The sequence below is a fragment of the Bufo gargarizans genome, chromosome 9 (genome assembly GCF_014858855.1).
Source record: "Bufo gargarizans isolate SCDJY-AF-19 chromosome 9, ASM1485885v1, whole genome shotgun sequence".
Lineage (NCBI taxonomy): Eukaryota > Metazoa > Chordata > Amphibia > Anura > Bufonidae > Bufo > Bufo gargarizans.
This window is the reverse complement of record NC_058088.1, coordinates 86,809,239-86,821,711: the sequence shown is the minus strand read 5'-3', so window position 1 is coordinate 86,821,711 and position 12,473 is coordinate 86,809,239. Positions and strand designations below refer to the sequence as shown.

Here is a 12,473-nt window from a genome sequence, read left to right as displayed (position 1 = left end):
GAGGAGGCAGCGTGGTGAACAAACGCTGGCGTGCTCCCTCAGGAGAACAGGGAGGCTGTTTCCCATCTGAAAAAGAAGGAAAATAATAAAATAAAATAAAAAATCTTCAGGAGCTACCCTGCAGAGCAGGGAGGTCTTGCCTCCTATTGACACTAGAAAAAACTGAAGCTCTCTCTCCAGGCTGGAGAGGGTATAGCTGCCAGGGGAGGAGCTAACAGCTTTTACTAGTGTCAACGCCTCCTAGAGGACATAGCTATACCCACGGTTCCTGTGTCCCCCAATGAATATGGGCGAGAAAAAAACTAAAAGTCCATGTTGCAGACGGGTCCAAATTCACAGAAGGCAGGGTCAACACAAAACCAAACAAAATACTGCCCCTGCAAAACCAAATAGCACAGTGCAGCACAAAATACTGCTGAGCACGCCACAGTATACTGTAAAACGGTATCGTCGTTCTGAGGATGGCAATACAGTTGAAATCAGGAGAGCATCTATGGCCGCTGGCCAGGTGCATAAGTGCCTGATGCTCCTACATTAATTAATTCTGAGGGAATCTTTATGTACCTGGCTGGTGACCATGAGGAGGCCTCGGGTGGCCCTTGGGCATTGCCACCAAGAAATTAGGGTCTATGGCCAATCCGCCCCTGCCACTGTGCCTTGAGGGCACATTGCTCCAGGAATTCTGGTGTTTGCCTAGGTCTTCAATGGAAAACTTTAAAACTTTATGCTAGCCCTGATGTTCTTTTAAGACAGCAAAGGTTTTCTTCTGTAGAAGTAATTTATGCAGCCTCTGTTGTTTTTTTCTGCAATTACATTACTTCGATCTGTATACAGTATACTGTTTAAAAAATAATCAATTATTGATACGTCTACATGTGTAAAAATGACTTATATGGAGTATCAGAATGCATCAGTTTGCCTCCGTTCAGTCACCACTCCACTCTGGAGGCGGACACCAAAACGCTGCCTGCAGCGTTTTGCTGTCCGTCCGACGAAGCGGAGCCAAAATGGATCCGTCCTGACACACAATGTAAGTCAATGGGGACGGATCCGTTTTCTCTGACACAATAGAAAAACTGATCCGTCCCCCATTGACTTTCAATGGTGTTCAAGACGAATCCATCATAGCTATAGAAGACATAATACAACCGGATCCGGTCATGACGGATGCATGCGGTTGTATTATTGTAACGGAAGCGTTTTTGCAGATCCATGCCGGATCCGCAAAAAACTGCTAATGTGAAAGTAGCCTTACTTTTTCACATAAATGTATCTAGTAAAAGAATGTGTAACAAAGTAAAATAAAATTGCACCTTTATTTCCTTTGGCTCCAATTTTTCCTGGTGGCCCTTGCAAACCATCTTCTCCTGGTTCCCCACGCTCACCTCTTCCTAATCGTTGTGAACGAAAAGCTAAATGAAAATGGATAACAGTAAATGGATTATCTTATTCCTCATTTCAACAATCTAATATTTCTTTAACCAAATAATAAACAATTGTCAACCTAATTTGACTCAGAAATCAAGAATTAAGGATTTGATTTTTTCAGTAGGAAACAGAATCATGCCTTGTCTGTGCCAATGGCACATCAGCCAAAGTAGACTGCTCAAACGACACAGATGCCTCTGTGATCATATGTACTTGTAAGACATCTAATCTAAAGCATAGATTAATTATACTATGAAAAAATATCAAGTGGCTGTGTGAGGTAAACTTTCTATTAATTCTGTGATCAGTTACTTCTTAGAAATAAATGCTCACGTGAACATAGAAAAGCAAGAAATCAACTTATTTTGATACAATAACATAACTGTATCTCTTGCACTTGTCTGTGGTACTACAATTAATGCTGATAACTGCATAGTATAAAAATCATACCTGGAAGTCCTGGTGGCCCTGGTGGGCCAGGTGGCCCTAGTGGACCAACTCTTCCTGGGGTACCTTTTTGCCCAAAAGCTGGTCTTCCGATGTCTCCCCTTTCCCCCTTAGATCCTGGAACACCTTGAAATCCTGGACTACCAGGAAAGCCTGAAAAAGAAGAACGTCACATTAAAATATGTCATTGTGAACAAAATACATGAATTACTGAACTTCCAGCATGTACATATCCTGAGGAGTAAAGACATGTTCCTCACACAGTGTGGTGTCACAAGCTATACATACACAGCAGAAGAGTTACATGAAGCTCTGATCTCATAAGTGTTCCGGAGACCCCCAACCATTACATCTCACTATTAAGTAGACAGTTCTCTTCAACTTTTTAGTTATACCTGTTCCTGACAAAGTTGTCTGGGAGCTAATAAAGTTCACAAGTTGGGTTCACCCTGCTTTCTTATAGTCCAAAATTTCTAGTCGGTTTAGTGTTATACTGGTGTGCGCTACTCCCATAAAACTACAAAGGTCTGGAAAAGATGGGTGTACATCCCTGTGGCAGCTGTAATGGCAATCATTTAGGTTGTCACTAAGCAGAAAGTCATAATTGCCCCACTCTCCAAAACTTCATCATGTAGTCATCAACCTTGAAGTTGACAACCTGTATGAAGGTCCAATAATCCAAGGTCAGGACAATGAGGAACATGCCTTGCATAACTTTTATTAAGCATCCTAGACAATTTTAGTGGTTCACTTAAGAAGTGTTGGAGCTTAGTAGGAAACAGGGAGGACTTACTGGGAAAGGGCTGTAGTTTAGGATCTAAAAATGTCTGGCAAAATACTGCCAAAATTACTGTGCAAAATTTGGGCACAAAGTGAGCCAACTAATAGGTGGTATAAACTGAAGACCCTTTTACATGTTCTCATGTATTGGAAATTAGTACAATAAACTACACGTTCTCGATAATTGCATGAGCATATGAGAAACTAAGAGCTTCATTTACATGCTGCAATCATCTTCTCTGTTTGTGGACAAATAATCGCTGATGTGATTGCTTGTCCCTATACAGATTCATTGTTTGCCAGCAGCACATCCCTGTTTACACGAGATGATTTGCTGCTGATCAACGATGATCTTCTATGCAGGAGAAAAAGATCATCCTATTAATGGGTTCGTTCATTTGTTGGGTGATCGTTGGCACATTTACACAGGACAATTCTACAATGACAATGGCTCATTCCTGGTTTATTGCCTGTAAATCCGCAAGAGTAAAAGGTCCATAAATTTACACTGTCTAAATGTTAAGGGATTACTAATTCTGCACCAATGTCGCTAATTCTAAGTAAGTAAACTAATCATGGGCACATCAACTTGGTCACTCCTTTGTGACACTTTCAATAGGTTTTTAGAAGTGTATTGTGCTCTCTTTTTTTCTGTGGAAATACTTGCATGCTAAAAATGCCAATGACTTTTGTTGAATTATTGCAGAGGCCCCTCTTAATATAAATGTCCACCTTAAAGCCATGTTTTACAGATTACATACACAAGTTATGTTTGTATACTTTGGATTAACAATATAATATCTTGCACTAGTTTTGATTTACAGCTGGCATTGCAGTCCAAAGCTTCAGGTCCATCTCACAGAACTATGAGCATCAGCACAGACCTTTTATCTGATTTCTGAACAGTGTGGTCTATACACCAGGCACTGTACAGTAAACTGATATAGATAAAGCTGTTTTTATGCACACAAAAAATTATATTAGTCAACTTTAAAATGATCCATGACGAGACATATTATAAGGAGTTAGTGCAAGCAGGACTACCAGGGTTCTGCATATATAGCTGCCCTCCATCCACGTTGCTATAGAGGAAATTCTAGCTATCCTGCCATCATTCTACTCCTCTTTGTATTAATCTAAGGCCATTCCTGACGATATGCAATCCTTTTTTTCTCGGCAGTCCCTATCTTCTCTGACTGAAGATCAGAGGAAACTGCTGGATGCACCACTCACATTGCAGGAACTGGAGACAGCACTGGGGAGTATATCAAATAATAAGGCCCCGGGTATAGATGACATCTCAGTGGAGGTTTTCAAAACATATAAATCATTGCTATTGCCTCTTCTCTTAGATGTGTACATTGAGGAATGGGATCAGGGAGCGTTACCAACCTTAATGAATGAAGCTATAGTGGTAGTACTGCCTAAACTAGACAAAGATGTGTTGTTACCAGAATCTTATAGACTCATATCACTGCTTACAGCTGATGTTGAAATTCTAGCAAAAATACTAGCTAATAGATTGGCCACAGTGATTACTTCACTTATTCATTCAGACCAGGCTGGGTTTATGTCTAACATGTCCACAGCTGTCAATGTCCAGCACTTATTCCTGATTATTCAGACACACTAGGTCTCCACCTCCATCCTTGGATGTGGTCAAAGCATTTGACTGTGTAGAATGGCATCACCTATGGGCGTTATCTGAAAAGATGAGCTTTGGAGCTGGATTTATTTCCTGGATAAAACTGCTATATGACTCTCCATCTGCCCGGATACGAGTGAACGGGTTGCTCTTACATGCTTTATCTTTATATTGAGAGACCCGGCTGGGTTGTCAGCTTTCAACGCTCTTATTTGAGGTGACTGTGGAGCCCCTGGCGGCTGCCCTGAAAAGGTCTGAAGTTGTGAAGGGTTTCTGGTATGGTGCAGTTCATGAGAAAGTTGCAGTGTGTGCGGGTAATTTGTTATTTTTTCTGGATGACAGGACACAGTCACTCCACCATGCTATGTCTATAATAAATGCCTTTGACAAACTAATTGGACAAAGTCGGTCGTATTGCCATTGAGTAGTTCGCCTGGTCAAAATTGTTGATCATATCTTTGAAATATTTGGGGATTCAGGTATCAGCTAGGATTCAGGATTTTGATGTTTTAAGTAAGCAACCACTTTTGGTCAAATTTCGGTGTAAGGTGCATGACTGGTCTAGACTTCCTCTTACACTGGTTGGTTGGGCCAATCTCACTAAAATTATTCTGATGCCCCAACTGCTCTACGTTGTTCCACAATGCTCTGGTGTGGGTCCCACTTAGATTCCTTTATAAGATGAATGCTATTTTGGGGATTTTATTTGGAAAAATGGTATCCCGAAAAAAAAAAAGGGAGACGCTGTTGAGGCCTACCTGGGAGGCTCACGGTCCCAAACCCTTGGGTATATTATTTAGCTGCCCAGTTTCAAAATCTCAGGGGTTTGGCGGAGGGAGATAAGGGGAGTTATTTACTACTGGAAATATGTCTATATAAGGCGTAGTTCTGGCGCAGATTTTTGCACCGCAATCTCCGACTTTTCCCCTCTGACGCAAGGTCTAAAAAAAGTAGGCGCGGCGTGGGCGGGGTTAGGAGGGCAATCCTGTCTAATTCATCTTTTTCTATGCCTGTTTTAGGCCTACAAAATGGTCTAAGTCTACGCCAGCAAGGGAGCTGGCATAGATTTAGATTTTTGTTTTGTATGACCAAAAGCTTAATAAAAAATATCTAACAAAAAAAATTATTCATCACCTTCAAAGTTGTTGCCCCATAAGCTCTGTGCCCATGCCCAGTTGGGACAACTAAATGTCATATAGAGACATATAAAGATCTCCTCTATGAGCCAGTGTGGATAGCTTAATGTAGAACTCCCACAAATTTTTTTATTCTCTGACCTGTTAAAAAGTTACATGATGCAATCTGTAGTGAATGTAATCTTCTATTCAGTGACTGAATTTGTGAGCTATCCGCTCCCTTCTAATTTGTAGCTGTGTCATGTGACCAACCAGCTGTGTCATGTGACCAACAGATCTCCAACTGACACAGGACAGAAAGTCAGTTACTTCTCTATTCATTCATATGAAACTGACATTGAGGCTCCCATAGGAATACATAGAGAAACTGACTTCCTGTCCACGCATAAGATGCTGGTCACATGACACAGGTGAAAAGCATATGGGAGGTATAACTCACAAATACAGCCACTGCTAAGAAAATTACGTTCACTACAGTTTACATGTATCTTTCTAGTAGGTCAGAGAATAACATTTTTTTCGGGAGTTCTTCTTTAAGTAAGTGCAGCTCCTGCTTTGGTGGATTTTGCCCAAATATTGCAATATTAATCTGACAAAACTGAGAATAGCTATCTTTTATGATCTGGGCTCAGGAATGATTGCTAAGGTGGCTGTTTTCAGGAAAGATGTTTTCTTGATTAGAAGCTTATTGGATGGTACAAAAAAGACATTTCTTACCCCTTCCAAACGCTGGAAATCCGGGGGGACCAGGAGGACCAGGTGGACCAAAGTCTCCATCGTCCCCTGGCATACCCTGGAATCCAGGAGGTCCTGGATCTCCTGGAAAACCTAAAACGAAGTACATAAGAAAATCACGTGGCTATGCAGGAAGCTACTGAAGGATAATACAAAATAAATGAGGATTCTTTTTTTTGATAAGGTCAACATATACCAAGTTGGAAGAAGTTATCATCTGATCAGATCCTTTATACTTGTTTTCAAGCTGGGTAAATATTAGAACTATATGAGGCATCAGGTTCACTTTGGAAATACAGATGCTGGATATTGTAGGAAATGCTGTCACTGACAAGTTTGCAGCATATTTTACCAACAGTGTTATAGGCTTCTGTACAAATCCCAATGCCTCTAACAAAGTCTCCACCCATGAAGTGCTAACAAGTTGTGATGTACATAGTGTTAAACATTTGCTGTGGAGAGCAGCTACAGAAGGAAGGTAGCAGGAAGCTGATTTTCGTCGTCTTATTATCAAGTGATATCATCTTGATGAAGAGAGAAAACCTTAGTGAAATAGGCAGAGAACTGTATTACCTTGAATTGCTGCACCACCGTTATTTATATATACTGGGCTTCCTGGAAAACCTAAGTCTCCTGGTTCACCCTAAAACAAAGAGAAAAATGGGATAAACAGATCTGACTATAGAAGGGTTATCCAGATTACTAAACTGGAATGCAGTGATAGCAGTGGTATGGCACTTGATCTCTGAGGCTGCAAACTGTCATGGTCTTACCTCCTTGCTGTCCTCCTTCGTTTGACATGTGCTGGCGGCCATCTTGGTTTCTGGGTTTCTTGTAGCCTCCCACCCTGCGGCTCCTCCTTCCCACTGGGAGGAGCTGGATGCCCAGCTCATATATATAGGAGGTCTGTGGCTTCAGTTCCTTGCTTGGTCCTCCTGTGCTCACATGCTTCTAAGACTGCTGCTGCTTCTGGTTCCTGATCCTGGCTTCGTCTGACTACCCTGCTGATTCCTGATCCTGGCTTCGTCTGACTACCCTGCTGATTCCTGATCCTGGCTTCGTCTGACTACCCTTCTGGTTCCTGATCCCTGGTTTCGCAAGACCCTGCTTCGGTTTAGCCATCCGTTTGGACTTTTGCCTTACAGCTTTATTTTCAATAAAGCCTTCTTATTTCCACTCATCTCTTGTTGTACGTCTGGTTCATGGTTCCATGACATTAGGACCAAGCCATGAATTCTGACGGTACAGGGCCATCCTCGCTACCTACGCTGGTTGCCAGACTTGATCAGCAGGATCACCTGTTGGGTCGGTTCGCTGTGGCGTTGCAAACCCTGCTTGAACGCACGGCTCATTTAGCTTCCGTTGCCGATGGGTCGGTTGTCGCTCCTGGGCCCGCTCCTACTGCCGCTCCGGTTGTTGCGCCAGAGTCTACCCCGACACCTGTTGCTGCGCCTGCGGTGTTTCGGGGTATGACCGGTTCTGCCCCCCTTCCACAGCGCTTTGGGGGAGAGCCAACTCAGTGCCGAGGTTTCCTTAACCAGGTGGGCATTTACTTCGAGTTGCTGCCACATGCCTTTCCTACTGAGAGATCAAAGGTGGGGTTCTTGATCTCGCTGCTCTCGGACAAGGCCTTGGCCTGGGCCAGCCCTTTATGGGAGAACAACAATCCGGTGGTTGCCGAGTTTTCTGGTTTTGTTGCTTCTCTTCGGAAGGTATTCGATGTGCCGGCTCGTGCTGCCTCTGCTGCGAAGCTCCTTATGTCCATCAGACAGGGTTCACGATCCGTAGCTGAATACGCCATTGAGTTTCGTACCCTGGCAGCAGAGGTGGGCTGGAATAATGAGGCTCTGGTCGCTGCTTTCTCTCATGGTCTCTCGGATGCCTTGAAGGATGAGGTTGCAGCTAAGGACCTACCAGTGGAGCTCGAGTCTCTTATTTCTTTCCTGATTTTGATTGACACCAGACTCAGGGAGAGACCTTCCTTTAAGGAGAGCCTGCGGAGGCCTTCTAACAGATTGGCGCCTACGTTTACTGTCCCACCCGTGCCTCCCTCTCCTCCCACGCCTCCGGGGGTTGACTTGTCTGGGGGTGAACCCATGCAGCTGGGGTTTGCTCGCCTGTCCGAGGGGGAGAGGGTACTCCGGAGACGCGAGGGCCGATGCATGTACTGTGGTCTCGGTGGGCATTTTCGGTTGGCATGCCCGAACCGTCCGGGAAACGCTCGCACCTGAGATCCTGTCGGGGGCAGATCTTGGGTGGAGTCTCCTCGTCCCCGGTTTCCCGTGTTGACAAACCACTGATTACTGTTGTCCTCTCCTGGGTCGGGGGCTCGGTGACGACCCAGGCGTTGGTGGACTCTGGTGCTGGTGGTTTGTTCATTGATAGTGTGTTCGCTGCCGCCAATTCCATTCCTCTGCAGCCTCGAGGTTCCCCACTGGCTCTTGAGGCGATAGACGGCAGACCCCTTCTGCCGCCACATGTGACTCATGAGACCCTTCCAGTGGGGATGGCCATTGGTGCCGTTCACAGAGAGTCGGTCTGTCTCCAGGTTATTTCGTCTCCACACTACTCGGTGGTCTTGGGGTACCCCTGGCTCCAGAAGCATAATCCGACTTTCGATTGGAAATCGGCCGAGATCCTCTCGTGGTCACCGCAGTGTGGGGCTAGTTGCATCCATGGGCCTGTCAAGTTGCTGTGTACTTCCTCGGACTCTCTGTTGCCTCCTGAATACGAGGAGTACCGGGATGTATTCGATAAGGTGCGTGCGGTTGCCCTACCTCCGCACCGCCCATACGATTGTGCCATAGAGTTACAATCTGGTGCCGTTCCGCCTCGTGGCAAAGTCTATCCACTGTCGGTAGCGGAGAATGAGGCCATGGAGGAGTACGTGAGGGAGGCGCTTTCACGCGGACACATTCGCAAATCCTCGTCCCCGGCAGAGGCTGGATTTTTCTTTGTGAAAAAGAAGGGCGGTGAGTTGAGGCCTTGCATCGATTACAGGGGTCTCAATCGCATCACGATCAAGAACGCTTACCCGATACCCTTGATTTCCGAGCTGTTCGATCGCCTCAAAGGGGCCACGGTCTTTACCAAACTCGACCTGAGGGCGGCATATAACCTGGTAAGGATCAAGGCGGGCGATGAGTGGAAGACCGCGTTTAACACCAGGACCGGTCATTATGAATCCTTGGTTATGCCCTTTGGGTTGTGCAATGCGCCCGCAGTCTTCCAGGAATTCATCAACGATGTTTTCCGTGACCTGTTGCAGCAGTGTGTGGTGGTCTATTTGGATGACATCTTGGTATATTCTGAATCCATGGAGGCCCACATTCTGGATGTCAGACGAGTGTTGCAACGGTTACGAGAGAACAAGCTGTTCGGTAAGCTTGAGAAATGCGAATTTCACCGATCCCAGGTAACCTTCTTAGGTTACATAATTTCCGCTGAGGGGTTCTCCATGGATCCTGAGAAGGTTTCGGCTGTCTTACAGTGGCCCCAGCCCAGTGGTCTTCGTGCCCTGCAGCGCTTTTTGGGCTTCGCCAATTATTATCGGAAGTTCATCAGGGACTTTTCCAGGCTAGCCAAGCCTCTCACGGATCTGACCAAGAAGGGCAGTAATCCCCAGGTCTGGCCGCCCGAGGCCATCCGAGCTTTTGAGGCTCTAAAGTCCGCCTTTGTGTCGGCTCCGATTCTGTCGCATCCCAACCCTGGGTTGCCGTTTGTCCTCGAGGTGGACGCGTCTGAGACGGGAGTAGGCGCCCTCCTGTCTCAGCGTAGAACACCAGAGGGTCCTCTGCTTCCTTGTGGGTTTTACTCCCGGAAACTGTCTTCCGCGGAGTGCAACTACCAGATTGGTGACAGGGAGTTATTGGCCATCGTGCAGGCCCTTAAAGAATGGAGGCACTTGCTCGAGGGCTCGGTGGTTCCGGTTCTCATCCTGACGGACCACAAGAATCTGACCTACCTCTCTGAGGCCAAGAGATTGACACCACGTCAGGCCAGATGGGCTCTGTTCTTGTCACGTTTTAATTACGTGGTCTCCTACCTACCCGGCTTCCAAGAACATCAGAGCGGATGCCTTATCACGGCAGTACTCCGAGCTGTCCGGGGAGGAGTCGATTCCGACTTCGGTCATACCTCCGAATCAGATCCTGGCCGCCATTCGCACCAGCCTGACCTCTCCCATGGGTGAGCAGATTTTGGCGGCTCAATCTGGTGCTCCCTCTGGGAGACCCAACGGCAGGTGTTTTGTGCCTGAGGAGTTGCGCACTCGGTTGTTGCGAACCTACCATAACTCCAAGGCCGCGGGGCATCCTGGAAAGAATCAGCTGTCCTGGGCTGTTTCACGTCTGTTCTGGTGGCCTTCTCTACGTTCCGACATCGCCGCATATGTAGCGGCATGCTCCGTTTGTGCCCAGAGTAAGTCCCCTCGGCACCTTCCGTTGGGCCTTTTGCAACCCATAGCCACCGGGGAGCGTCCATGGTCACACCTGGGGATGGATTTCATTGTGGACCTCCCTGCATCCCGAGGCCATACGGTCATTCTCATGATAGTGGATCGGTTTTCCAAAATGTGCCACTGTGTTCCTCTTAAGAAGTTACCCTCTGCACAAGAGTTGGCCTCGATTTTTGCCAGGGAGGTCTTCCGGTTGCACGGTTTGCCCAAGGAGATTGTGTCGGATCGGGGGAGTCAGTTTGTGTCCAGGTTCTGGCGCGCCTTTTGCTCCCAGTTGGGGATTCATCTCTCTTTCTCCTCGGCCTACCACCCTCAGTCCAATGGGGCCGCAGAACGATCCAATCAGGCCTTGGAGCAATTCCTTCGTTGCTATGTCTCCGATCACCAAGACAATTGGGTTGACCTCCTGCCTTGGGCTGAGTTTGCCAGGAACACGGCGGTGAACTCTTCCTCTGGGACGTCTCCCTTCATGGCCAATTATGGGTTCCAACCTGCCGTGTTACCGGAGGTATTCTCTCCCCAGGATATTCCGGCTGTGGAGGATCACCTTTCCGTCCTACGTGCTTCTTGGGTACAGATCCAGAGGTCCCTTGAGGTCTCTGCGCAGCGCCAGAGACTCCAGGCTGATCGCAGACGAGCGCCCGCTCCTTCCTACCAGGTCGGAGACCGCGTATGGTTGTCCACCCGCAACCTCAACCTTCGAGTGCCCACTCCCAAGCTGGCGCCTCGCTTTGTTGGTCCCTTCCGAGTGCTTCGCAGGGTAAACCCGGTAGCCTATGCCCTTGCGCTTCCTCCTGGCATGCGGATCTCCAACGTGTTTCATGTCTCCCTGTTGAAGCCACTGGTGTGTAATCGTTTCACTTCCTCGATTCCTCGGCCTCGTCCGGTCCAAGTGGGCAATCGTGAGGAGTATGAGGTGAGCAATATCCTGGACTCACTCCTGGTCCGCGGCCGGGTGCAGTTTTTGGTCCATTGGCGTGGTTATGGTCCAGAGGAGCGTTCCTGGGTTCCCTCCGCAGATGTCCATGCTCCTGCCTTGCTCCGAGCCTTCCACGCACGCTTCCCTCAGAAACCGTTCCTTACTCCGCGGAGGAGGGGCCCTTGAGGGGGAGGTACTGTCATGGTCTTACCTCCTTGCTGTCCTCCTTCGTTTGACATGTGCTGGCGGCCATCTTGGTTTCTGGGTTTCTTGTAGCCTCCCACCCTGCGGCTCCTCCTTCCCACTGGGAGGAGCTGGATGCCCAGCTCATATATATAGGAGGTCTGTGGCTTCAGTTCCTTGCTTGGTCCTCCTGTGCTCACATGCTTCTAAGACTGCTGCTGCTTCTGGTTCCTGATCCTGGCTTCGTCTGACTACCCTGCTGATTCCTGATCCTGGCTTCGTCTGACTACTCTGCTGATTCCTGATCCTGGCTTCGTCTGACTACCCTTCTGGTTCCTGATCCCTGGTTTCGCAAGACCCTGCTTCGGTTTAGCCATCCGTTTGGACTTTTGCCTTACAGCTTTATTTTCAATAAAGCCTTCTTATTTCCACTCATCTCTTGTTGTACGTCTGGTTCATGGTTCCATGACACATACAAACCAGCATCTGCAGTGGTTCAGTGGGAGATTGAAAAGTTGACTAGTGTTTCCGTTTTATAGTATTTGTCAAAAATTGTCTAGGTGGCTGGCACTCCACAGTATAATATGTTCTGGTGCTCAGTAATGGAATAATAATCCCAGAGTGGCAGATCTGTAGCACTCAGATGTAGAAGATATCGTAATTGAACATTTATTTAATCCACCAATAGTTTTTAGTACATTCACACTGGCCTTATGTACTGAATGTACTAAAAACTATTGGTGG

At 47.0% G+C, this 12,473-nt stretch overlaps 1 protein-coding gene across 5 annotated transcripts in view; it reads right to left on the bottom strand.

Annotated features, from left to right (window-relative positions):
- The window catches only part of COL4A6 (collagen type IV alpha 6 chain), a 233,904-nt gene that overhangs the window by 58,497 nt on the left and 162,934 nt on the right, over positions 1 to 12,473 (bottom strand). For all 5 annotated transcript variants that reach the window (XM_044268451.1, XM_044268454.1, XM_044268455.1 and 2 more), the window contains 4 exons: positions 6,745 to 6,814; positions 6,154 to 6,264; positions 1,879 to 2,028; positions 1,314 to 1,412 (listed from right to left, as the gene is read on the bottom strand). In XM_044268451.1, coding sequence (XP_044124386.1) covers positions 1,314 to 1,412; positions 1,879 to 2,028; positions 6,154 to 6,264; positions 6,745 to 6,814 — 430 coding nt within the window. The remainder of the gene's footprint in view (positions 1 to 1,313; positions 1,413 to 1,878; positions 2,029 to 6,153; positions 6,265 to 6,744; positions 6,815 to 12,473) is intronic.